We start from the raw sequence: 27,806 nt of genomic DNA, 5'->3' as shown, positions 1-27,806 counted from the left end.
AAATGAGAGAAAAAAAGAAGGCTACTGCCAGGGACACTGTTCTTTCCTTCCGAATTTTCTCCATACAGACCAGACCCACTTTAGCAAATGGAGTAATAGTTGTTCTTTCCATATTGGTATCAGTAGCTTTGTTAGTTCTAGAAACATCTCTTAAAAGGCACTATAAACAGTCCTTATTGGGTTATCAGGCCTCCCACTGGGTGTGGGTTCATGGGGCTGGCATGGAAGTAGAGCTTCAGGGCTGGCCTTCTGCACCCCAGCCTCCACAGCCTCCACAGTCTCCACAGCCTCCACAGCCTCCAAACCATGGCAGACTTAGAGGAAGATGCTGAGCTGAAGAAATCCATGGGAGGAAGGGCAGAAATGAGGCTCCTCTAGGGTTTTAATTGGATAGAGGAAATAGAAAACACAACTGCTGTTAGGCTTGCAGTATCACTCAACTGTTTCATCAGTGACTGTTTATTCACTTCTTTGAAAGCCATTGAATAAAATGTGGAATTAGGCCCAAAGGCAGGGGCATGGTCTTCTGGTGACATCTGCTATTAAAACGGAGATGGAATTGGTGTCTGACCATCTGGGGATAAGAAAAATCTGGTATTTTTAGGGCTCTTCTTTGGACCACAAATCAGCAACCCTTGAGCTGGGGGAAATCACTAGTACTTGGCATCTTCCCTCACTGGCATTTTATCTTCTGAACACATCCTGTTCAGATTGCAGTGCTTTTCCTTTTAGCTAAGAAAGAAGCATCTCAGAGGAGGCTTGGGAATGAAAGGCTTTGGGGTCTCAAGAAGGCATCTGCCAAACCATTGTCAGTAAATGGGGCTTTGGCAAAGACATATAAGAAGATTTGAAAGAAGATGTGATTGTCATACTCAGTTTATTGGCTTATACTAGATCAGAAACAGTCAAACACCAAATGTCTTAGGGAGTGGGTTGGATGGTGCCCTCCTCCCACAAGATACATCCATGTCAAATCCCGGGAACCTCTGTTTTCTTATTTTGAAAAAGGGCCTTTGCGGATATAATTAAGTGAAGGATATTAAGACCATGAGAACATCATTCTGGATTATTTGGGTGGGCCCTTAATCCAGTGACAAGTGTCTTTAGAAGAGATACACAGAGGAGACACACAGAAGAGGGGGGAAGGTGAAGACAGAGGCAGAGACTGGGATTTTGTCAGGAAAATCCAAGGTTTGCCAGCAGCCACCATCAGCTAGGAGATTCCCCCAGAGCCTCCAAAGGGAGCAGGGCCTCACTGGTCTTTGGACTTCTGAGCTTCAGAACTGTGAGGGGACACATTTCTGTCATTTGAAGCCACCCAGTTTGTGGTAATTTGTTGCAGCACTCATCGGAAACGAATACACCATATGTCGATGATGGTGTTGGGGTCAGGGAGTAGCCCATAAGGCAAAAGAGATTCTCAGGGAGGCTTTTTGTCGTTCTTTATTGCAGTGCCATTGATATGTTTTATTTTTCTCTATAAACTCAAATCTCCCCTTTTATTAATATACCAGAGGAAAGAAAAAGCCTACTTCTGTCATCCTTCCTTAAAGAAATTGACTATTACGGGCAAGGGGCATGCTTCCTCAGCCAATATCAAGAGCTTTTCCATTCCCTTTTGTTACATTCCTGCCACTCAAATAGCCCAGTCCGAGGTGTCCGATCTCCTCATTACATGTTTATTAGTTTCCTGAAGCCCATTTTTGCCATCTTAAGCTCTTTCAGCTCTGCCTCTCTGCACCCAAGGCAGGAGGAAAATACAGCCGAGGAAAGGTTATGCATTTCTTGTTCTGTTTTGTTTGCTACCAAAAATGGAAACTCTCTAAATTTCATCTCAGCTTTAACAAACCTTTGGTTACAGGAAGCACGGTAGTTCTAACAGATCGACTTCCTCAGTTATGCCTTTCAGAGGCCCCAAAATATCAATTTTTAAGTTACCCAACACACAAGATAAATATTTTAACTACCATTTTATTTCCATCTAGGCCAAGGGACAATTTAGAAAAGGTTCTATTCTAAGTACATAGCCCAGGAAGTGTGGAAGGGCTGTCGATCCTGTTATTTTGAAGTTAGCCCGTCAGTCATCGTGATTGAAACATAACCTCGATGGCTTCCACAAGTGTAATAAAATGCTTCACAAAAGGTTGCAGAATTGTAGGATGTAATAAAGTCTGCTTAGCTTCATTTCCAATGCCGCAGAGTCCTAGAGAACGAGGCCCATTTCCTTATGTCTTGGGATTTGTTCGAGTTGCTTTCATGCCTGGAAATGACAGAACATAAAAACAGACGTTTAGTTAGAACCAATAGCATTTTTTGAGTTATGGCAATAAACAAAATATAAGTTTGCTTACTGCTAATCTGTTGGATTGCCACTAACAATTTCGAAGAAGCCATATAGATGTGGGCAGAATGTGTGAAATAGGTGGGTTCCAACCCTGTTGATACTCCCTGGATCCCCACATTTTCTGTGGCTTCTGTCCACACCCCATGCCCCAGAGGTCAGCTGTGTGGTCTCTTAAGAATCTATTTTATGGACACGAGGCTTACATACAAATGAAGTCAATTCAGACCTGTAGGTAAGAATGGATTCTCAAGCATAGATGTTACCAGAATTACCTGGTGAGCTTGTTAAAAACACAGATTTCTTGAGTCCCCCACATTCTGACTCAGCAGGTCTGGAGAGAGGCCCGAGAGTCTGTGCTTTTTAACGAGCTCTCCATAAAGAGTCTGAGATTTGGGGAATTATTGAGCTAGTGTGTAGGAGGCAGAATTTGCTTTGCTTCAAGGCTAAGTTACCTTACGGATTTGGGCGAGAATTAAAACAAATAATTTCTACTCATAAAATAGGAAAGGGGGAGGTTAATCTTGGAAAGAAAAAACCTCTAGATCATACAAATGCCTTTCATATCTCTGGCATTCTCCCTCTACCCCAAAGGAAAACATGTTGGATCCTTGGCTTCTGGGCCTTAATTATTGGTATCAGTAAGTGGGAGTGGTCGGGAACTAGACAGGGTGAGGCTACCAGCTTGGAGGACATTGGGAAAGGCAGACAGTTATGGGAAAGAGAAAATTAAACAGGAGAGGAGGAAAGATGAGAATTTTCTGGGCTAGATTCCATGTTACTGGGGGAAGGTTGAAAGAAGGGGTGCTGGGAGATGTTGGGCGTAGCTACCACGGGTGTGATATAGGAAGAGGTTTTGAGGAACTTTGTTGAGAAGCACAAATGGACTTCCCCTTCAATGTTTTCAAAAGACTTCAGTGTAGATCTACATCACTTTTCACTTCCTGTTTCCTATTTGTCTGCTAAATGGATGGCTCTGTGTGCAACCCTGTGGACAGAGATCTGGGAGGCTGAGCAGCAAAACCTCTGCTTTCTAGGTCCAGTGCGTAGTTCAAGAGTGTCCCCGGTATGGGCTTGTTCAGCCCTACCTGGGTGAGGAGACCCTGGCACATGGAGAGAGTTTTTAGTGAGTCTAGCATTATGCTTTTTCTGTAAGTTCATACCAAGGTCAGAGAGCAAAGGGCAGGCAGGGCATCCCTTTGGAATCACATCTGGTCCCTTCTAGGACCCAGAATATAGAAGCCTAACCACTTCTGCTTCAGCCTTCACATTTGAGCTCAGGATCCACTGCCCCACCCCCCCGGCATCTACTGCTATCTGTGAGTGAGGGGTGGAAAGGTTGTATGCACCAGTCAGTTTGCAACGCCCCCCATCCCCAGAGATGGGGGCCTGTCTCCTTTCTATATGACATTGGGATTGTTCTCTATTGTGCCCAGCACCACCCATCTTGTCTGGACATACAGGTCATCTCCCAATCATTCATCATTGCCCTTGTCCTTGAACAATTATTGACTTTGAGTCAGAGGCACCTGTGCAGGCCTGAAAATGGATGTGCCCTTTCTTTTCCTCCGCCTTACCTGTCTAGGGCAGATTTATGTCCTAGGAGAAGTTTCCCTCGGTTTTATTTTTGGTCTTTTGAACGTTGTGGCCCTATGTTATTGGCCGCATCCGCCCTCCCCGACACCAACCCTGTAATTTCTGAATCTCCGCGGAAGCTTCTCTCTGTACCTGAGCAGGCTTTCTGTCAGTCCACTTCCAATGCTTCCGCACACATCCCTCACAAGCGCTGGCATCCACACTGTCTGCCTAGCTTCTGCAGGCTCTGTGTTCAGCAGTTCCTTTTCTCCAATGAGCCTGGAAGCTTGTGGGAAGCAGAGTCTGCTTCTCATGCCAGAGCACAGAGAGGGAATGTGTCGGGCTTTGCGGAGACTTGGGTCTGAAGTCCAGCCTCATGACTGACTGGCTGTGTGTCTGTAGGCCATGTGGAGCATGCCCGGCTGTGGTCGGGGAGAGGACTGAGCCAGTGAACGCACACAAAGCACTTGGAGCAGAGCCTCGCCCACTGCAAGCACTCACTTGGGTTAGCCCCTGGTGTCACTACTGTGATTTTTTTCTCCAGATTGCATTGCCAGTCAAAGCAAGTGAACGTCAGAGCTTAGCTAATGCAGCAAGAGATTCAGTCTCATTTTTGGAGAGGGTGCCTCTGGGCAAGGTGCTCATCTTCCCATCTTCTGGTTGGATGTCATAGAGTAGGTGCCCTTCATGTCCTTAGTTCCTTTTAATAGCCCCTTTAGACAGTGGTGTTTTTCAGGGCTGCCTGGGTATATCAACAAATGTCTTTACTGAAGTGTGAGTGAGACCCTGAGGAGGTGCAAAGAGGTGAATGATGGGATCCTCAAGGCGCTTCCAGCCCCTGTGGGGAGACACTCAGCACAGGATGTGGTGAGGCAAGAGATGACTGGGTGCCAGGCAACCAGTCCCAAAAATGTGGCCTTTCTGGAGCTTCAAGAACAGAGAGCATGGGCCCGGAATGTGTGAAGTGTGACTGATTGCCACGAACATGTGCTTTTCAAGTCTTTCTATGTCTCTAATCTGGTGGCAGATGAACCGAGGATGCCCCACTCCCCGGCAAGGCCGTGCTTGAGGAATAACAGGGAGTATTATGAAGTTCATCTGAGATTTGTTTTGCAGGGTAGGGAATAAAGGCAGAAGGGAAGCACCATGACCCTGGACTGTAGAAGAGATTTTTGGAAAGGAGAGCTTCGAATTTGGAAGGAAAATAAAAATGTCTAAAGGAGAAAGATTAAGTTTTGGGTAGGGCTGGCTGTGTGGTGGGTGCTGTCATCTTCTCATCTGGCTCTCCCTGGAGGCCTCAGGCAAGTCTTCTACGTCGATTTGCATTTTGTTGTCATGAGTTAGTGAGTACAGGCAGAAGCGGAGGTACCAAACGGATCCCCCCGGCTTATGACCTGAACCATGCTGACTTCTTGACCGCGCCGGTGTCATCATACTCCAAAAAGTCCTTCTCCACAAAATGGGAGCAGAGTCTCCCATTTTCAGCAGATTCAGCCAACCTCTGCGTGCGTTCAAGGCAACATCTTTTCACTAGTGTGTCAGTGAAGGAGGCTTCTACCTCGTCCTCTGTGCCTCCTCCTCTCTGATAGGCCCAGAGGAGGAGTTTCTGCTTTGAAGCTAAGAAAACAGATCAACGTCTCTCTCTTCTGTAGGTGAACCTCGGAGGGAGCTGGCCATGGTCCATCCAACTGACAGAAGGCAAAAGGAACATCTGGGGCCACAAAAACTCAACACAATGTCCCCTTCAGTTTCTTGAAGGTTGTGTTTCTCAACTTGGCTATTCACTGGAATCACCTGGGGAGGTCTAAAAAAAAAAAAAATGACATGCCTCCATCCTACCCGCCCCCCCAAGATTCTGATCTAACGGGTTGGAAGGGTGGCTTAGACCTCTGGGTGGAAACCACTATGTGTGAAAGCAAAGAGCTCTAACTCTGTCTCCTTTTTGATTCAGCTCCAAAGTGTGCTCCCAATAAAATGCTCCAAGTGCCCTGTGCTGGAGACAAGTTTCAATAGGTCTCAGATGCAAACGTCCAACTTCTAGTAAGGTTGTCTGTCTGCTGCAGCCTTAGCAGGGCCGCGCATTCCAGGCAAATGGTGGCCTTCAGAGGTAAGTGCTTCCTGCCCCTGAGGTTAAATAAGATGACCTGTTCTGCATCCAAACCAGGGATGTCACAGAAATGGTTTTAAGGCAAAGCCATCACACTCACCAGCAAAACAAAGTCTTGAGACACCGACATCAAATTCCTCTGTAAGAGCTCTCTTCTTTTCAAAGTAACTCTTTGTTCCTAGCAGGCTAGAGCTACAGGCAGACAGCCATGGGAAGTCATTCTGCTCACACCAAAAACAAGAGGAGCAATTTTCTACGGGCAGGCACCTCTGACCTCTGCTTTTCAGTTTTTTCTTAATAAACTGGTCTCAGAAATTGGGCCACAAAAGCCGCTGGTGGCAATCTCTTAGAGTAAGTGGGTAGAGGGGAAGCTGGGGGAGAAATGGTGAGGAACAGAGAGCCACTCTGATGAGGAACTCAGGCAGTGCAATTATCCTTCCATCTAGAGATAGAAGGGGTTACCCCCCCAGCACAGTGGCCAGAAACCCAGCGGTGCGAGGACAGACTCAAGAGAGCAGGGCGACCTCACGCCAAGTTTCCTAACTCTAAACCACTCCTCTGAGGTGCGCCACTCATACTGATTAATAACACAACTTCCTTTGATGAGAAAGTGTGCGTTAACTTCCCCTGAAACTTCCCCGTGGCCCAGTCCCGCAGTTGTGCATCCTTGAGGGCACCGTGGGGCCAGCCCTGCTCAGGAGGGGAGATGCCGTGTGCTCTTCAGCAGAGTTGGGGCTCACCCCGGGGGGCTGTCCTTTATAGAGTGGCCACAGACTCGGCATTGTCAGTTTTCTCTTTGAAGGGATAAATCAAACACTAAGAACAGCAAACACATGAGAAAGATGATGCCCAAGCTTGTAGCTGTGAGTGATTTAGGGAGACCCTGCGGGGCTTAGCACTTCCTTTATCCCGCTGTCTCCTGGCAAGCGAAGCTGCGAAGCCTTTGAGGCTTGATGGTGGGAGTGAGGAGGCAGAACAGAGCAAACCCGCTGCTGGCAAATTCGCAGTACTCCCGGAGCGTTTTCTTGTTGCCCACTTGAAACCAGTAAGGCCTCCGTCTTCCACATTTGTCCCTTCGACGTCCCCTTCCCTGTATCTGTACCCAGCAAAGACTCCCCTTAAAAGGCTTTCTCGTTCTGAGGGAGCTTATGAAGAACAGGTTTTATTTGTCTCTAAATCTTCAGCTGATATTACTTTTCCCTGAGACGCAGTTGAAATGAAAAAGGATTACTTTATATTTACTTGCGTCTTTCGTGAGAGAAACTAATTTTGAGAAAGAAAGTCCCTACAATGTGAAATACTTTCCTTTCTTCCCAACTCTCCAAAGGGGCAAAAGGAAAGCTAAAATGTATACATGCTTTGTCATTTACTTTGTCTGACAGCTTCTTCTTATCATGCTTTTGAGGGTGACCTTCCTCTCCCATATTCCTTCGCTCTGCTTGTGCTCTTTTGTTATAACAGAATTTTGGAGCCAAGTATGGAGCAGGCTACCTTTGATAATTAATGGCTCTGAGAGTTTGCTGAGTGTGTTATTTAATTAATGGCACTTGTGCCTGGAGTGTGTACAACTCTGTGGTTGAATAAAAGGTGTATTTGCTGAGGGATTATAGATAAATACTCAAGGATTGTCACGTTGAGAATTTGTCAGGGTTCAGCACATTTAACAGCCTAATGGGGTTATTATATTTTTTGTTCTCTGCCATTTATAAGGTACTGAAGTTGATATAACTGTCCTTTCTGCCTTGTATGTATGTGAGTTTAGATTATAATCCAAAAGATACTTAGGCTAATGGATAAAAATCTATTGCCTGGAGCAGGGCCTTTCGTCAAAAACAAAAAGATGGAATCTTGAAGGCTCTATTTTGAGCATGAAACTGATGGTTAAATAAGTTCCACTTTGCTTCACTGACTCACAAAGAGACTAACCTGAATTACATTCAAGTTCTGCTTGGGACCAAAAGATCAAAGGTCGAAAACTGGCAAGAAAACATAGTTGAAGGCTACCGGGAACACAGAATATTTCACATCACCCTGCTTTTCCTGAGACTCTTTCTCATGCTTAGAATGAAATGCCGATGAAAAGACAGCAATGAACACATCCATGCAGAGATATCAGCAGTCCATATGAGGAAATCTCTAAGGAGCTATCTCTATGGGTATTCAGATAGAGACTGCAAATAGGAAGGGTCCAGTTTTAAGCTTGTATTGTCACTCTGTATGCCTAGACATGTTATATCTGCTCTCTGGACCACTGTTTCTGTCTTTGTGAAACAGTAGATTGACTCCCTTCTGGCCCAAAGATGCTCAGAGTGATTTCTTTCATTAGGGACATGGAAACTGACTGTCCCACTCATAGAAGAGATAGCTGAGTGCTCACTTTGAGGACTTGAGGATTATTTTTTTCAGGAAGGGACTCCTTGCTGGGCATATAAATATGTCCAGCAAGAGGGCTAGAAGGTTCACCCAATTTCCAATGCCCAGCCAGATGGTCCAGGGGACAAGACTCAAGCGAGCAGCCTGCCTTATTCCTTGTTCCATCCCACCAGAGCCCTCCCCCGTCATGGCAGACAGTGGAAACAGAGGCACCTGCACACAAAGTTCAAGTGGAGTGAGGAAGAGAGGCCCTGAAGGTTGTGCTCAGCAGGGGAAGCCATCTGTCCCGATCATCTACCAGCCAGCTCTCGTGCTAAGGATGTACATCTTTATGTACAGAAACTTCAGACAGTCTTCACCTCAGCCCCATGAGGTAGATATCATAACCCCGTTTTCCAGCTGGGGAAGGGTCACATGTAAGTGCAAGATTGGAACCAGATGTGCTTAATCCCAGAGTTCAACCTCTTCACACCTGCAGTGGCCAATATGGTAGCCCCTAGCCACATGCAGCTAACGGGCCCTGAAAGATGAGACTTGAGATGTGCAGAAAGTATAAAGTTTAGGTTTCAAACACTTACTCTAAAAGAAGAACATAAAACAGCTCAATCATTTTTTATATTTATATTTTTAGATTATAAAGATATCAAAATAATATTTGGATATACTGGGCTAAATATAAATATTTATAAATATTAATTGAATCAGTCCTTAATGTGGCTATTGGGAAATTTTAAATGACACATGTGGCTCGCATTCTGTTCCTATGGGACAGTGCTGGTCTGTGACGATATCCTGGCCCCAGGCTCTGGAGTGAGTGCAGAGTGAAGCTGCCCAGGCGTGGGGAGACAGGGGGCTCTGCAAGTGTCTAAAGAGTTCATTTAGTATTTAGCATTTAAGAACATAGAGCTCTGGGTTCAAGTTAGGCCTGTGACTTACTTGCTGTGTAACCTTGATCAAGTTACTTTGCCTATCCGTGCCTCAGTTCCATCATCTACAGAATGGGAACTTAACTGTATCTATCTCATAGAGTTGTTACTAGAACTCAGGATGATACAGGTAAGGCACCTCTAAAGAAATATCAGCAAGTGATTTGAACACTCATGATGTGCCAGGAGCTATTCCAAGTGCTAGAGACAATGACCTTGTCCTTAGACACTCACTTACTAGTGGAGACAAATAAATCTAAAATGTGATGACAGATGATGGTGAGCACTATTAAGAAAAAGAAGGCCAGTTTAAGGGAAAGAAGGAGACAGGGGCACTACTTTAGACTGGGCACTTGGGGAAGGCCTTTTGGAGCAGGTGACATTTGATTAAATCCTAAATAGAGGGAGAAAAGGAAAGAATTTCAGGCAGAGGGGGACAAGTGGGGCCAGGGCCCCGAAGCGGGGGTGTGTTTGATGTGACCTGGTGACATCAAGGAAGCAGGAAGGCAGGAAGAATGAGTGTGGGCGAGAGACATGGGAGAGGAGACTGGATTTGATCTTCGGTTCTTTATTGTGGCCACAAAAACTTCTTGTGATTAGGCCCTGGCTGGCTTTCCCAAGTATGGAGGAGAGACATAATCTAGCGTGCCATTTAAAAGAGTTTCCTATTTTAATGTGTTCATTCTTTTGTACAACCTTGGGTGAGTTTGGGGGTATAGATATGTATTTTAAGAGTCATAGTCAACAGATGACATAGGATGTGCTACATACAGAAGTTATATTTTTAACTGCAATATCACAAAAGCTTACCCAGAACGAGGGGGAAGTTCTTAGGTTTTACCGAGAATACTTTTCTTTTAAATTTTTGCACTACATTGCATTTCCATGGAGTCTCATTCTTTGAAAGGATTAAAAAAATTAAAATTAACCGCACACAAGATCTTCCACCTTAAAAGGAAAAAAACGGCCCAGATAGATAACAGATCCTTGAGAAGAGAGTAATAAAACAGAACTTTGATAGGGGTGTCAAAGATAAATGCTGATTTTACTACAGTAGGCATATTCCTTCTTCCAAGTTGATAACTCTGGAATCTGCTGGAGCCAACTGAGAGTGGGTGAGAGAGGGGGTAAAGTTCTAAGAGCCGCCCAGAGCTCCGCAGTGCCAAGCCTGGCCTTGCCTGGGAGAAAGCTTCCTTTTCCTAAAGCTATAACTCTGGCTTATCATTTCTAATTAAAAAATGATTCAAGCAATATCATGGGCTTTCACTTCTTCAAAGCAATACCACACCGTCAGTTTGCAGCTTAGAATGCCAACAGTTCTAAACTTTTTGTAGGCCTCATTAGAGCAAGATGTAGAGCTTTAGCAGAGGGAAAATTGCTACGAACATCTAATTACATTCAAAGCCACTTTTACCTGTCTTAAAGGAATGGAAATGATCTGCCAGTTTTTATAGACCTTGTTGACCTAAAGATATCTGCTGGCGGAAAGAGAATCCTCAGTTGGGTTCTTTTAATGCTTTAATTATTACCTGAGCTATCCTTTTACACACTGACTCACACACTTTGAAAAATCCCTTAAATACACATTAAAATTGATTGGCTAATCCTAGGTCGTGGGGTGGCTCTTGGAGGGCATGTAATTGTGTGTGGGCATGGGGGTTAGATAGAATTGACAGAGAGTCAACTACTCTATGGTGGGATAAGGTAGAGAGACATCAACTTGGTCACAGCTACTGTTGACGTTGTACGGCCGACTTGCACAGAAGTCAGTCACAAGCTTGCCTGTTCTCGAATCAGTCTTATTGCTTGAGATTGACCAGCACTTCCTCCAGGGCAGGGATACACTTCACCTACTGTGCCTCAATGTTTGGCTCAAAATGGTATCTCCATAAATAGTTGGTGATTGAGTCCTAGACCCTCAAGGTTAAGAGGGTCCTCTAGGAAGCAAGCAGTCTATGCCCCTGTTGTAGCCAGGACTCTTGAAGGCAAGTAAGGAAGGAAACCCAGTTCAAATGAGCCTCTGAAGAAAACTGACATCATTCCTGACCATTTAACTGTGAAGGGTGGGGTCGATGTAGGAATTCCTCCCCCGCTCTGTATCTTTTTGTCTCCCTTCGCTCTGGGGGCTTCTCCTGCATTAGACTTCTCCACATAATGATCAGGGTGACTGTCAATAGTCTCAAATACATGTCACCCCTTCAAGGGCTTGTCTCTCTATGTCCATATACCAAATGGTAGAGAATAACTCTAATAAGCTGAGTGGGGGTTCACATGCCCAGACTGTGGCTTGCGGATGAGACCGGCAGTTCCAAATTCAAACATCTGCTACAGGGGCACCCGGGTGGCTTAGTCGGTTAAGCGTCTGCCTTCAGCTCAGGTCATGATCTCAGGGTCCTGGGATCGAGCCCTGCATGGGGCTCCCTGCTCAACAGAGAGCCTGCTTCTCCCTCTCCCTCTGCCCCTCCCCTTGCTCGTGCTGTCTCTCAAATAGTCTTTAAAAAAAAATGTCTGCTACACCCCATCATATTTTCTGCTCGAATCTCTCAACAAGCTTTTCAGTGTTTTGAAATCCAAGTGTTAATTTCAGACTCTTGGTGAAAAACCCCTATCTTTAGAGGGAAAAATCTTGAATGGAGCTGTTGGGAGTCCTCATTGATCCTAAGAATGCAACATCTAATGCATTATGGTCCAAGGTTGATTAGCTTTGATTCACTCCTACTCATTGAATGCAATTTTAGCTTTTAGGAAAATATTCAGTTTATAACTATGGCTGCATAGAGAAACAGGGGGCAGGTACTGTCTCTTTAGCAGGGTTGTGACAGGAAGATAAAGTGACCAAAGCCCCTAGCACAGAAATTACCAATTCTGGCTCCTTTCCTGAAATTAGTGAAGAAGCAAGAGTAAGTGGTATCTTAAGCCTCAGCTTCATTGTATAATTCTTGTTGTCAGTTAGCTAGATTTTAAGCAGGAGAGGATGTTTCTAAACAGAAACCCACCAATTTTGGTGTAAAATTAAGTGCGGGCTCCCAAGTCAGATTGCCAGCACTTAAACCTTGGATCTCCACATAACAACTCTGAGAGTCCTTGGGCAAGTCCCACAGTGGCTGTAAGCCTCAGTTTCCACATCTGAAAATCAGGACAGTATTCCAGGGTTGCTGTGGGATTTAACTGACATAAAGCCTATAATGTGCTTGGTATAACTTGTCCATAATAAGTGCTCCATGAGTGGTATCCTTAAGAATCATTAATAATAAAGTGTCCTCTCTGTGGTGATCTCTATAACTTAGTTCCTGAAATAATGATCTTGTTGGCCTGTGTGGCCTCTTAAAGTCAGGGAGGATGGCCAAGAGGAAGAGAATAGACTTTCTGATGTAGGAGCAGAGTGTCTGTAAAGATTATATGCAACAATTATTCTTTTTTCTTTAAGTCTATTCTGGAATAATTGACTATCCAGCCAGCAATTAGACCATATGTTAAAGTCAATCTCTTCCTTCCTTTTCTTTTCTTAATTTAAAAGTTTTTATTTATCTGATTTATTTTTAGTCCTTTTTAGGGTGAAATACAACACATACAGACAAGTGCAGAAGATACATATATATATATATCCAAGCGCAGAAGATATATATATATATACACACACACACACGTGGTATACACATGAACACACACATATACATGCATATATACCCACATGGCTTAGAGAATTAATACAAGACAAACACACATCTTGCCACCGGCCATGGCGAGGAGTAGAACATTGCCTCTACCCTCCCACCCCACATTTCCCTTCTCAATAACCGCCCCTTTCTTGCATCCCCCAAAAGGTAACCACAGGTCTGATTTTAGGGTGATTGCTTCTTTGCTTTTCCTTATAATTTTACCCTCTAAGTGTATCTCTAAACACTATAATTTAGTTTTGCCTCTTTTTGAACTTTACACGAATGCAATCACGCAGTGTGTGTTCTTTTGTGTTTTTGTTCTTCCACACTCTTGCAAATATTTGCTATCATCGGTCTTGTAAACTTTTGACTATTGTGGTGGGTATATAGTGATAGTTCGTTGTTTTAAGTTTACGTTTCCCTGATGACTAAAGATCATTGGCCATTGTGATACCTTTCCAAAGTGCCTGTTTAAATCTTTTTGTATTTTCTATTGGGCTGTTGACTTTTTCTTAATGATTTGTAAGGTGTTTTTTGTTTTTTTTTTTTCTTTAAAAAACATCTGGGCACTGGTCCTTTGTTTGTTACATATGTGGCAAATACCTTCCCCCACTCTGTCTTGCCTTTAGTCTCTCTTAATGGTGTCTTTTGATAAACAGAATTTAACTTACATGTAGTCCAATTTATCAGTCTTGCTTTTATGGTAATGCTTTTTGTGTCCTATTTAAAACGTCTTTCCCTATAGAAGGATCATGAAGATATTCTCCTATATTATCTTCTAATCGCTTTATGGTTTTACACTTCACATTTTGAATTTTAACCCACCTGGAATTGACTTTCACGTAAGGTGTGAGGTAAGGTATAGTTTCATTCGTTTTCTACGTGGATATCCAATTTTCCCAGGGCCTTTTATTGGAAAGATTTTGTTTTCCCCGACAGCTCTGTGACTTCATTTTAATCACGAATCAAGTATTCATGTATGCCTGGCTCTGGGCTTTGTATTTTGTTCCATTAGTCTACTCCTTGTACGGACACCATGCTCTCTTAACTTTTGTAGCCTTGTAATAAGTTGATATCCTGTAGAGTAAGCCCTCCTACACGTTTGTCTAGTTTTTTAATCGTCTCTGGCTACATTTCCATAAGCATAAGAATTAACTTGTAAATGTTCACCACCACCACCACAACGAAAAAAAAAAACCCAAAAAATCCTATGGTAATTTTGATCTGAGTTGCATTGAATTTACAGGTCAGTTTGAGGAGAATTGAGTCTTTATGAAGTTGAGTCATTCATCTCTCTGTTTATTTAATTCCTTTTTAATGCCTCTTACTACTACTTTATAGTTTTTTTGTTTAGAAGCTTACATATCTTTAATTATTCCTAGGCATCTGATTTCTGATGTTAACATAGGTATCCCCTGCTTTTTGAAAATTTACTTCCACCCCTTCACTTTTACAAAAGACCTACATTAGTACCTGTTTTTTTTTTTTTTTTTTTTTTAGATTTTTATTTATTTATTTGACAGAGGAAGACACAGCGAGAGAGGGAACACAAGCAGGAGGAGTGGGGGAGGGAGAAGCAGGCTTTTCCCGCTGAGCAGGGAGCCCGACGTGGGGCTTGATCCCAGGACCCTGGGATCATGACCTGAGCCGAAGGCAGACGCTTAACCGACTGAGCCACCCAGGCGCCCCAGTACCTGTTTTTGCTAACAGAAATCCGAATTGGATTTTTGCTTTTATGAAAAAGGAAAAAAGCAAAAATAGCATTTAGCGTGCATGTTGTTTTTTTTTTTTTAAGATTTTATTTACTTATTTGACAGAGAGAGAGAGTGAGAGCAGGAACACAAGCAGGAGTGGGAGAGGGAAAAGCAGGCTTCCCATGGAGCAGGGAGCCTGACGTGGGGCTCGATTCCAGGACCCTGGGATCATGACCTGAGCTGAAGGCAGACACTTAAGGACTGAGCCACCCAGGCACCCTAGAGTGCATTTTGCAGTGAGCATGGCCCTGCTGAGCTCCTTCCCTGGCCACTACACTCGGCATCAAGCTGCCATGACTTGTGTCTGTGAGCATCTGTTTTATCTCATTTTGTGCATCCATTAGCAAGATGTATCCTGAAGTATCAAAAAAGCCTAAAAGAGGTTATTTTGGGGTCTGGAAATGCTCAAAAAAAATTTCCATATAAGTTAATGGTAATTGCTTCTTTGCTTTACACCATTTCGGCTGAGCAAATGTTTCAAAAGAACACTCTGCTTTGAGATAGCGGCGGGTAAATCTACATAAGCTAACTTCAATTTTTTTTCATTTTCTTACTGTGTGGCTGTTATGGGCTGAATAATTGTGTCCCTTCAAAATCCGTAAGTTGAAGCCCTAAACTTCAATGTGATAGTAATAGGAGGTAGGGCCTTTGGAAGGTAATTAGGGTTAGGTGAGGACATGAGAGTGGAGGGCCCCCATGATGGGGTTAGTGTCCCTATAAGAAGACTAAGAGCTAAAGCTTGCTCTCTCTCTCCTCCATGTGAGGACACAGTGAGAAGGTGTCAGCTACAAGATAGGAAGAGGATTCTCACCAGAACGTGACCCTGTTGTCACCTTGGTCGTGGACTTCTAGCTTCCACAACTGGTTTGGCCACCCAGTCTATGGTATTTTGATATGGCAGCCGGTGCTAAGAGAGTGGCTAATAGAGAAACAAAAAGCCTACATATATTGATCTTATATTCAGAGGCCTTGCTAAGTTTACTCATTAATTCTAGTTGTTTCTCAGCAGCTTGTTTTGTGTTTTCTGTATACATCATACTGTCTACAAATAATGACACTTTTATTCCTTCATTTCTAATCCTTCTACTTTTTGTTTCTCATTCTTGCCTTACTATACTAGCTAGGGCCTTCAGTACATTGTGAAATAGCAGGACTAATAGTAAATATTGTCATCTCATTTACAATCTCAGATAAATAGTTTGAACGTTTCACCCTTAAGTATAAATTCCCTTCTAGTTTTAGTGTCCTGGAACTTTTATATTTATTAATTTGGATGTTGAATTTGATCAATATATTTTTCCGCATCTACTGAGATGATCCTATCCTCTATCTTTTATTAGTGTAGTGAGACAATGCTCAATAGTCTAATGTGAAACCTCATTGCATTGGTCATAATGTATTCCCTTTTCATAGATTGTGCCTTCACACACATTCACACACAATCTGTCTACCTATCTGATACATTTTAGGACTTCAGTATCTGCATTTCCATGTGCAATGAGTCTATAGAGTTCCTTTCTGTGATGTTCTTGTCAGGCTCATGTGCAAGAAGGCAACTCATACAACAAATTGAGAAGTGGAAGAATTTCTCTTTTTTTCAATTTTCTGGCAGAATTTGTTCCATCAGTCATATGGATGATAATAATCTTATTCAGATTCTTGTTTCTTTCTTAATTGAATGGTAGAATGCAGCAGTAAAGTTATCTGGGACTGCTGTTATCGTTGTGAGAAGGGTTTTGACTGGGGTTTGATTTCTTTAATAGTTATCCAATTATTCTTATTTTCTTTTTTACTTTGTGTCAGTTTAGGTAAAATGTATTTTTTCTAGAAACTTACAAATTTCACCTCAATTTTCAAATTTACTGGTCTAAAATTATTCATTATATGCTCTTTTCCTTTTGAATGACTGCAGTATTCAGATAGACATTTAGCATATTACTGTCAGCTTTTATTTTCTTCCAATAAATGCATAGAAGTCAAAACTACAAGTTACTCTCTAAACACACGTTTAGTTGCATCCACAAATTTTCGTTTTCTTCCTTCAGTTCAAAATTGTTTCTAATTTCCATTGATTGCTTTTTCTTTAGAATTCCTTTTGGATGAGGCTGCCAGTGATGAATTCTCTCAGCCTTGTCAGAAAATGTGTTTGTTTCACTTTCATTCTAAAAGAATATGTTAACTGGGTATGGAAATCTAGGGTGACAGTCATTTTCTTTCAGTTCTTTAAAGATGTCACTCCTTGGGGCATCTGGGTGGTGCAATCGATTAAATGTCTCTTAGTTTTGGCTCAGGTCCTGATCTCAGGGTCATGGGATCAAGCCCTAAGTCTGCTTGGGACTCTGCCCCTCTCCCTCTGCTCCCCACTACCATGCTCGTATGCTCTCTCTCTCTCTCAAATAAATAAATAAATAAATAAATAAATAAATAAATAAGATGTCATTCCATGGTCTTGTGATTTTCTGGTTGTTGTTGTTGTTGCCTTTAGTCTCTTGGTCTATTACTCCTTTGAGTTAGGTTTCCCCACCTCCACCCCCACTATTAAACCTGAGACTCATTCTTTGCCTTTCTGCAGTTGGTGTGTTCTTGAATTTCGGATGGGTGGCTTTTGCCAGTTTTGAAAAATTCACAGCCATTATCTCTTTAAATATAGATTCCACTGGAACTGTTTTGGAACTGTGAATAACTATCTCTTAGGCTTTTTCATTATGTTTTATGTTTTCCAACCTCTTTTATAGTTTTCCCCACTCTTCCTTCATCTCTTTCTAGTACATTCTGAATATTTTTCATATGGCTCATCTTTAAGGGTTTAGTAACTCTCCTTTTGCTCCTAAATTAATTCCTCAAGTTATTGTATTTTTCTGCTCTAGAATTTCTGTTTGGTTCTTTTTCACATCATCTCATTTTCTTATAGATTCCAGCTCTCTGCTGATTTTAAAAAATCTTTTCTACCTAGAAACAAGTTAAAGAGAGTTATTTTAATGACTGTGTCTTTTCATTCCAATTTTAGGTATCCTGTGATTCCAATCTTATTTGTATTGACTTGACTCTGCATATGCTATGGGGTATATGTATGTACACATTCATGTGTTGGGTATTTGAAGAAAATAATTTGTAGAAATGATTTAAGATCTTGGGTGGTATTATTTTTTTCCAGGGATGATTTTTTTTTCTTTGTTTCTGCCAGGCACCTAATATGACTAGCAATTTGGGATCTTACATTTCCAAGACTGAAACTTTCTCAGTTGCCCAGATGATTTGAAATTGGGCTGTAGCTGGTAACAGGGCAGGCTTACACCTGAGTCATTCTTTTTCCAAGGATATCACTTTCCTGGATTTTTGCATTCCCACCAGGTATGGAGATTTAGAAAGTGCTCTACCATTGGAAACCCAGCTTTTATTGTTTGTAGCCCCATCTGCCTCTTCTTCAAGACACAGATGCCCTCAGTAGAGAAGCAGCCACAAAAGCTGGCCTCCTCTCTCTGATTTCTGGCTGCTCTTGGATCTTGACCTTGTTATCCCTTGCTGCCTTGTTACCTTTAATAGATGTTTGTGTATATTCTGTAAAATTCTTCCTAGTTGAACACAGTGGGATATTTAATTCAAATTATTTGGTCTGTTAGTGATAGCAGCAGAAGTCATTCTTTTTCTTTTCTCTTTTGGTGGTCTGAAAATATCCTACCCTACAGGTTTTATTCTTTAATTATTGTTTAAACCAAGTTATCCTAACCTGAACATTTCCATAATTTATCATCTTTAAAATATAATGGAAATCATAGGGAAAATAATGAATCTACATATTGGCATAACTAATGGACAATTGCAGTCTCCATTGCTCACGACTCATGATAAATTGGAGGTAGTAGAACATACTGAAATGTCTTTTGTATCCTCAGAGAGGTATTAAATCTAGAAGGAGCACAATTTAGAGCTGTTTCTGCTAGTGTTATTTCCTAGCTGTTACTTTGTGTTATTCTCATAAAAACCCTAGGATATAATTAAAATGCTTTCCATCATAGTAATTCAGAGAGAGGAAAAGTGAGGTACAAAAGAGTGACGTGTCCAAGTCCACAGAGTTAAGTTTAGTAGCAATGTTGATAGGGAGCCAGCTTAAATTATTTAAGACTTTTCCACTGAGAGTAGAAAACAAAATGGCAGACAATCCAGACATTATTCTTAGGAGATTGAAAATGATCTTTTAATTCTTTGATTTGGTGGTGAATATGCCTAGTACTTAGGACAAATGATTAAAAATATATATATTTTTTTCCTCTTTGGTGGGGAAGGACTGGGACATAATTTTTACAGAACCATAATATTCACCTTACCAGTCCTTTCTTTTCAAAGCACATTCTAGAAAGTTCTGTGTAAAGCTCCAGGCAATCATTTTCTTTAGAAGAGGCATTATCTGCCACCTGACATTCTCTTGATTCCAGATTATTTATATGAGGCTCTAGTAGGAGAAACAAGATTTGCCCTGTGACAGGGTTGCAAAATGGTAATAGTGAACCAAAATAGGTCAGTGCACTGGGGCCTGGAAAGGGCATGGGAGTGGGTGGCAGGTATCCAGCACCTAAATGAGCTGGCCACAAGAAAGTGAAGACGAGTTCCCAAGATGTCTTTCCAGCACTCTCCTTCCTTGTCTCTGCATGACTCCTATCTTCCCCAAAGAGCATGTTCTACCTCATGTACCCTTAAAGGAGGGAAGAGGAAGAAGAGGGGGTACATTACATAGAATTGGGCTGGAGATCTAATTTTACTAACACTACTGAGACAAGTGGCCCCAGTGGGATATTTTAATTCTCTAAATGTTCTTTCTTTAGTTCCTCTCCCCTCTTTCCTCCATTTTTTGGATTTTACTTTAATAAAGAAGATACAGTTTCCATTGCTCACCATTCATGATAAATTAGGAGTAGACCATACTGCAGTGTGTTTTGGATCATCAGAAAAACATTAACACGAAGAGAAGTACAATTTAGAACTGCTTTTTCTAGTGTATCCTGATTGGTTGAGCACCTGACTTGATTGACGCCCCTGGAATGTCAAAATAATGGAGGACTTCTTGTGTAAGAAGTGGCTTAGGGACATATTAGGCATAGAATGAATTGTATAAATGTTATTACAAAATGATAGGTCAAAGATTACTAATATGAATTTTATACCTTCCTTCATCTTAACCTTCCATGACCTCTAGGAGAGCCTTTTTCCCATCTTCCTTTCTGGCAGAGACAAAGACAAAATGAGAAAAGTGGAAGGAGAACACCACACAGGGTGAAGAGAAGCAAGTAGAGAGGGGGAAAAAAAAGTCTTGGGAGTGGGGAAAAATTTTTGGAAAGTTTCTACAAGAGTGTGCAGATTGATGTGTGATACATTATCCATTTTTGGAGATGAGATGAGGATGATGATGAGGGTCCTGAGGATGGTGATGATGATAGGCTTTGTTCCATCACCATTTTGCAAGATGCAGCTAAAAGTTATTTTTGGCATTTGGATTACACTTTTCTGAAAAGAACTCTGTGCTGAGGTTTCATGTCATTCAAAGACTCATAAGGGTTAACATTAACCATGGGACACTAGTCATTTTTCCTATCACTTGAACTGAAATTCTGTAGATTCTTTAGTCATCAGTGACCTGTGGAAATCTTTTGCCTGAACTATTGGGCATATGTAGAGAAAGCGGGATCTTGGTAAAATATTTTAAAAATAAGCAAACTAAAACCCATTTTGAAACCATGGGGTGTGGACTGTCTCCGAATTTTTATAAAGGGAAGTTTTTCAAGTATAACTAGATGGTCATACTTTTGGGTTGTGGTAAAATAAATCATTTAATGGGACATTAGATTTGATTATTTCTAAAGTTGCTATAATTCTATGGTTTCTTGTTCCCAATTTAGAGCATAGGAACCTGATTTATTAATGAATATATTAATCCAAAAACTAGAGTCTTTAATTCCTCGCTACAGAAATCTGGTTCTATAAAGGTGGTCTACACAGAAAAAAAGGGGAGGCAGCACAGGGCCTTAGAAACACGAACTGCAGAGGAAGGGAAAAGCAAACTAAAATCTCTTTTCCAGCTGTGTTTAAAATGATTTGTTTTTTGAAGAGCTTTGAATATACTAAAGGCGAAAGTGTCATTAGCCTTAAAGAATCTTCTCCTGTACTTCCATGATAAAGAAAAAATTTTATTGTATCAATTTGGCAACCAGTGTTGGCAAACACTTTCCTTGGTATTGATGATACCTCCATGTGGGGATTGCCTGGTGGGGTTAGGACTGAACTGGCCAAGGAGTTGAAGTTAAAACCCTCCTCTCCCCTGAGAAAACATGAGAATACTCTAATCTGCTCCCTCGGCCTTTCTCATCAGGGGCTGCTATGCTGAGAGCAGAATCTCTCTGTGAAGGAGGAAAGTTTTTCCAAGCCGGTGGGGTGTGTTGTAAGAGGTACAATTCAGTGACCAGAACATGTGCTAAATAAGCAAAGCTGTCCTTTCTCATCCACCTCAACCATCCATGATTATGATGTAAGTGTGGTCCAGTGGCTGGAATTACGGTGATTTTTCAAAAATGCCAGTGTCAAAATTTTGCCTCGACAGTATATCTGTAACTACTAATAATGCTGTTTTGGGCTGACTCAGTTGCTTTGAAATTGCACGGCTCTGTTATGAGTAAATGAGAGGCAACCAATTATCTATAAAATAATGGCATGCACAGAGGAGAGTTTGATGAATTACAAATGAACTCTGCTGACACAACAGGGTGTGGAAACCTGCCCTGCTCTGGCTTTCTATCCGAGTTAGGGGCGATGATTGCATACTTTACAAACAACTTGGCCCACTCCATTCTAACATGGGCTGGGAGTGGGGACAGGGAGATAGTGAAACCTTCGGTGGACTAGGACACATGTCATTGCTTTAAAATTAAGTAGGAAACTCAACGTGGGTGTGTGAAGGCAGCAAACCCAAGTGTTAAATACCTACATGAAGAATTCTATGCTCCAGGAAAGATGCACAGATAAGGGATAGAGATGCACCGTCCTCTGATGTGATTCAGAACAGAGCCATCGCAAAGCCGCGTCCCAGAACTCAGCCCAGTGTCTAGAGAGCCAAGGCATAAATTCACTGAAGCAGAAGGTGGATGTTGAATTCCTGGAGCCAAAGGATTTCCACCTCATCAGGGATCTGTCAGGTGGAGGGAGCTTTGTTCAGCAACCCGTGGACTGTTGGTTCTGCCTGTGCCTGGTGAAGGCAATGCCTATTTTTCACTATTGCTTAAGAAACTGCAATTCAAAGTCATTTTCTACTAGAGAAAGGATACAGAGAGTAGTCAGAGGACCAAATCATCCTGCAGGGTTACATGGGAACATCAAGAGAATTCCATACAACTAAGCGGATGTTGATGCCCTGATGGCTTCAAGAGGCTGAGAAAACAGTTCATAGTTTGGGGATGTTTATCTCTGTGGTCCTATGGCAGTCTGATGCTGAGGATTAATGTGGGTTTATACATAAAGAAGATACAGAACAGGGGTTTTTACTTACTGAGAGGTTGCTGGCTATTTCCACACCAAACATTTAGCAGAGAGCAGGGTTTTTTCTCCATCACAGACCGTTTCCCATACTGGGCATCTCTGGCTATAGGCTTCCACATTCTTCTCCTCAACACACTGGTTTTTCAGGTAGACTAATGGCAAACAAGGTGTCAAGGCCAAGCCCTAGGAGTTGGCCTCCCAAGAGAAGCAGTGATTTCAAACAGATCCAATCAGCCTAGAGACCGCCGGCGTGGGGGGCAGTGGGGCATAATGCGGGGCTTCTTGCCCAGTGTCCTGTCCTCTAGCCAGGTACAAGAGACTGGCCTCTTACCCCTAGGGAAGCTGACTCTGGTTCCCCCCCAGGTGCCTTATCTTCTCCACATTCCTGGTAAGAGGCATAGGGGGCACTGGCTTAGGGGGTTGCCACAGGCCTGGAGTCAGCTTGCTCTGGGTTTGAATTCTGATGTCCACTGCTATTTTCCAAAGATGGGAATCATTTAAGATAATTTTAGGTGATCTTCATTGAATCTTGCTTAACTTACTCCCTTTTAATCCTTTTAAATAGGTCACACAGAGAGTCTCAGTTTGGTGCTGGAATTGAATGCCTCTGTAGGGTGGCTAGGCTCTCGTTCTAACAAAGAGAGAATGAATCTCAGTCCCAACAGCTATAGGCAAGCAAGTGTGCCCAGCTGGAATTCATCGGCATTGTTTTTCTTTTATCTTCATTTGCATGTTTCACTTCTAATCACAAGTAATACTCGTTTTTCATTGAGGTTCAGATATAAAGTTTAAAAGTGAACCAGGTAAATAATGAGCACACAATACCCTGGTGGGACACAAAGATGAAAAAAAAAAAGCCTGAGAAAATGGGAATGAGAGCGATTTGGGAAACACTGTATTTGCCCAAGGTCATAGTATTTAGGCACGTGGTCATAGTGTGGAGGAAAGAGGGCAGGCAGCCAAGGGAGGCGTTAGCTCGGTCTAGAACAACTTATAAGCAGGGCAAAGTCAGTTGGTGCAAGTTCAGCCCCGTTTGGGTTCCTGCTGCCCAGCTGCAGTGTGGCTCGGGAGGCAGATGCCAGGGTAGGTGGCTTTAACAAGGCTGGAAAGGGAGTCAAGCAGGGAAGAGAGGGGTGGGCAAGCAGAACAGGTGAAGAAGGTTAAGGAGAACATTCAGAGGGCGCAAGGGGAGTTGGGATAGAATGGCAGTGCTGGCTGGAAAATCGAGCTCTTTTAGCAAAGGTAGGCTGTACAGACACTAAAAGAATGGTCTTTGGGGTGTGATTGCGTGTTCTCTCAGCTCCGTTCCCTGCAACTATTTACCTCGGAATAACATTTAGCATCACCGAGTCCCGGTTTTCTCATCCTCTGCAAGATGGGATCATAGAAGCTGTGTCTTCTACATTCGGTAATGCTGGCTATTGTTATCAATGCAAGCGCTGCAGGCTAGAGTCTCTACCCTTGTGCGTGTTGCAAATTGTGCAGTCTTGCTGAGCGAGCAACATCAGCATCTCGACACTGGCTCTGCCTAAGACTGACTTGCTGCTGAGGGTATAAATGGGGAGACTTGGAGAGGCCAAGTTTATCTGAACTTCAGATAAACAATGAATAATTCTTCAGGTCTAGGTATACTCAAATATTGTGACAGCCCTATCTATCTATTTATTTATTTATATTTTATTTATTTGAGAGAGAGAGAGCATGAGTGGGGTGGGGGGCAGAGGGAGAAGCAGGCTCTCTGATGAGCAGGAAGCCCTATGTGGGGCCTGATCCTGGGAATCCGGGATCATGACGTGAGCCACCCAGGCGCCCCATGATAGCCCTATTTATTTGATGAAATTTTTAGAAGTACTGTGAACCCCTGAACATTGTATAAACATTTGGTGTGTAGATGCATTTTGAAAAGGAAGGAGAGGGGTCTCAAGAACCAGGTGGACCAACTTAATGATCATGTTTCCAGTAAAGAATGCTCCCTTCCTCCTTTGTCTCTAAAGGGAAGTATATATAGTCCCTTTAAAGACATTAATTTTTAGAGAGGGGGTGGGGGGAGGGGCTGAAGGAGAAGGACAGAGAATCTCAAGCAGACTCCGTGCTGAGCACAGAGCCTGACACAGGGCTTGAGCTCACAACCCCGAGATCAGGACCTGAGCTGAAACCAAGGGTCGGACACTTGACTGACTGCACCACCCAGGTGCCCCTATGGTCCCTTTAGGGATGAGGATGCTCTTGGTGAAATCCTAGAACCCTCTGTTTAAATCCCTAGCCTCCAAGTTACTAGCTGTGCTATTTGGCAACACACGTCATCCCTCCTTTTCTTCATTCCCACATCTGACTGCTGAGAACACTGAAGGTGATTTGTTTGGTCTGTAACCAAAGACCTGTAAAGACAGATCTTAACTAATTTAAAAACCCACAGGCACTGTGGCAATAGTTTGTACAGCAAGTTAGGATGACTATCTTTCTGGCAAGATTTACAAGGCAAGTTGATTCACCCGGAAGAGAGGAGATATTAGGCCTCAAGGCAGGACAGAAGCAAAAACTGACAAAGCAAAGCAAAGCATATAGGAAACTTGGGTACTAAGTTTAAATCCTCTTAAAACGTCTAGAAAATGCATTCTAACACAGAATCCTACAATTCAGCAAGCCTCAGGAAAAGCCTAGAGCTTTCTCACCTCTATCGGAACGTACCCATTATATAAGAAACCCGGGCCGGGGGGAGGGGGACAAGCCTAGTAAGTTGAGTCTGAAGACCAGTGACTCCATTTGAATGGGACATTCCAAAATGACACACTGGCTTTCATAAGATGAATAGAAAGGGGTCTGCAGCTATGCCTAGGGGTCTTTGTTCTTAGGCAGACTAGCTTGATCTGGAGCAAGGAAGGAGGGAGGGAGGAAGGAAGAAATGAGAAGGTGAATAGTGGAAAAGGTTCAGAATAAATGATCAAAGACAGCTTCTGCTAGCACTGCACTGTATCCTTCAGGCAACTGGATGCAGAGCTGACAAACCGATGACATCTTCCAATTTCATTCTCCAATAAAATGAGCATTCTAGAATGCAAGTGCCTGAACACTACAACATACTTGAACAATAATGGGGGAAAGGTAGTTGATACGGGGTCTTTAAGTAATCAGGATACTTTAAAATGGAGGGTGGGGGGAGAATGCCCAAGAAATGCACATATATTAAAAACTAACTAAAAGAGACGTCTATTTCAAAGTGAAAGCAGAATACAATGAATGTGTTTTCTACCTAAAAATCATGATCACTATGTGGTGGATACAATTTTATATAATTCAGTGCTACCAATATTCACTAATTGTGTTTTTAATTTGTGTCTGATCTACTTCAGCAGCTTATAATATAAACACAAGACCGCATGAAGCAGCCTATTCCAAAAAGGAAAAAGAAACTATTCAGGGGAGAGGTGCTTTATCTGAGGTCCATGGAAAGAGGTTTATTAACAGGACTGACAGATAAAATGCAGGACACATGGTATTTTTTAGCCTAGGGATGCCCCAATATTTCATGGCAACCCTATTTATTAGAACATTTCAGAAGATACATGAGGCCCTGGACATCACATAAAAATTTCTTGTATATACACATTTTGAAAAAGGAGACTGGCTATAGCTTTCTACCGGAATCTTAAATCTGTGATCTTCCAACAGTTAAACATTCACTAATGCAAAGAAATAATTCTATCATGTCTGACCTTTCCCTGTGGCCTTGAGCTTCCCAGCAGCCAAAACTAAAGGGAAACACAAAACCAGGGGTGTCTGGATGGCTCAGTTGGTTGAGCATCTGACTCTTGATTTCAGCTCAGGTCATGATCTCAGGGTTGTGAGATCGAGCCTCGCATTAGACTCAGTTGCGGAGTCTGCTTGAGATTCTCTCCCTCCCTCTGCCCCTCCTCTCTAAAATAAATAAATCTTAAAATTAAAAAAAAAAAAGGCTATTTAGCTGGGGAGAAGAGATCCAAGTGGAAGAAAGACTGATCCGGTCAGGAGGTCGTGAGCTGGCTCACAGCACCTTACAGCATAAGGTGGGAATCTGAGACTTGAGCTCTCGAAGGGTTTTGGCTTTTTAAATGATCAGGTTTGCACTGCAAAACTATCTTGGCCTGCTTGGTGAGGTCGGGCTGGAGAAGGGCAGGATGGTGACGTGAGGTGGACTGGAAGGAAGCCAATAGACAGGAGAGTCCCGTAGAAGGTGGGTGGAGGCAGGGAGGCAAAGGAAACCCCTAGGTAGGAATCCGTGCCTTGAGGGTGGGGGTTTTCTCCACTCTGGCTTTCATGTCTTTGAACCCCCCTGCACCTGCTTGTCTGCATCCCCATCCTGGGCAGGGAGCCTCCTTCTGGGGCCCCATGGAAGGTGTGAGTGATGATGAAGTGCCCGGTGTTTACCTGCAGGGTCACTGAAAGTAGGCCCGCAGGGTTGCGGCTTCTGCTGCCATTTCCTCCTCGGACCTCCACAAGGTTGGGGAGTCCTCCTCCTCCTTGTCATGTTTCTGGAGCTTTGGAGAAAACAATGGAATAGGCTCATTAATGGGTCCTGGGGATCTCTGAACAAGTGTTGTGGGCTGAACACAATTTGCAAATCAGAAGGTTGTGTGTCTTTTCATTGCACCGGTTGCCCAGATTTGAAAAATGGGGAGGTGTCATGTAAGAATTCACATTTCCAGCTTTTGTAATAAAATAACCAGATTAGGCTACTCTGTGGCCCATTCCATGCCTTGTCTTGTCTGTGGAGGTTGTGAGTGGGGGTCACAGACTGGGGAGCATCCTCCCATTTTCCTTAATCCCCACCACTCTCTAATCTTAGGCTTGGCTGGCATCATTCATTTATTTCACTCACCAGACACTGAAGGCATGGAGTTGGCCGCCTACCCATGACCATTCCCCCAAGCTGGCGGTTTACCTACTTGTCTCTTTGGCTTAGTCTCTCTTCTATGAGCTCTGAGCCGTTTTGTTTAGTGAACCAAAATAACCCAAGCAAATCTGTGATGATAATAATACAGGAGCCATGAGCAATGAGTGAGAAATAAGAGCATATCCATTAAAAGAGACTTAAGGAGGCAAATTTTCCCCCTTAATCTACTATTGCAATTCAGTTTTATTAACTAGATTTGTTATTCCTGTGTGGGCCTTTATCCATTGTAAAATGCTAAAGGTATAAATTCATAGGATGCGCAGTGTAGTATTTGGTAAGTCATTTGAAGAGATTGAGGTAAATGATTTAACAGCACCAATGATGGCTGGTATTTATGATACGAACGGGTAGTTTCTTTGATGCGTATCATTTCATTTAATCTGTACCATAATCTATACATAAGGCAGGCGATACTTGGCACCATCTTACCAAGGAAGAAATTGAGATCCAGGGAAGTTCCTTTGCTTGTCAAACTGACCACCCAGCTAGGCAGGGGCAGAAGTTGTTCCCAACAATTTTTGCCATTTTATCTATCCTAGAGGAACTGCCAGGCCACCAAAGAGTGGCCAGCTCCGTGCGCCAGGTGCATTCCCCCCAAAAGGCAGATCCTTTGAAAAATA

General features: G+C 42.7%; 1 protein-coding gene across 9 annotated transcripts in view; it reads right to left on the bottom strand.

Annotated features, from left to right (window-relative positions):
- Window positions 1–1,427: 1,427 nt before the first annotated feature.
- Window positions 1,428–27,806, bottom strand: part of LOC118553122 (bis(5'-adenosyl)-triphosphatase) — a 1,451,800-nt gene continuing 1,425,421 nt past the window's right edge. For all 9 annotated transcript variants that reach the window (XM_078076485.1, XM_078076478.1, XM_078076488.1 and 6 more), the window contains 2 exons: window positions 26,661–26,770; window positions 1,428–2,260 (listed from right to left, as the gene is read on the bottom strand). In XM_078076485.1, the coding sequence (XP_077932611.1) occupies window positions 26,669–26,770 (102 nt within the window). In that variant the 3' untranslated portion in view covers window positions 1,428–2,260; window positions 26,661–26,668. The remainder of the gene's footprint in view (window positions 2,261–26,660; window positions 26,771–27,806) is intronic.

This window comes from Halichoerus grypus, chromosome 1 (genome assembly GCF_964656455.1).
Source record: "Halichoerus grypus chromosome 1, mHalGry1.hap1.1, whole genome shotgun sequence".
Lineage (NCBI taxonomy): Eukaryota > Metazoa > Chordata > Mammalia > Carnivora > Phocidae > Halichoerus > Halichoerus grypus.
The sequence above is the reverse complement of the archived record's forward strand: the minus strand, read 5'-3'. Positions and strand labels throughout refer to the sequence as shown.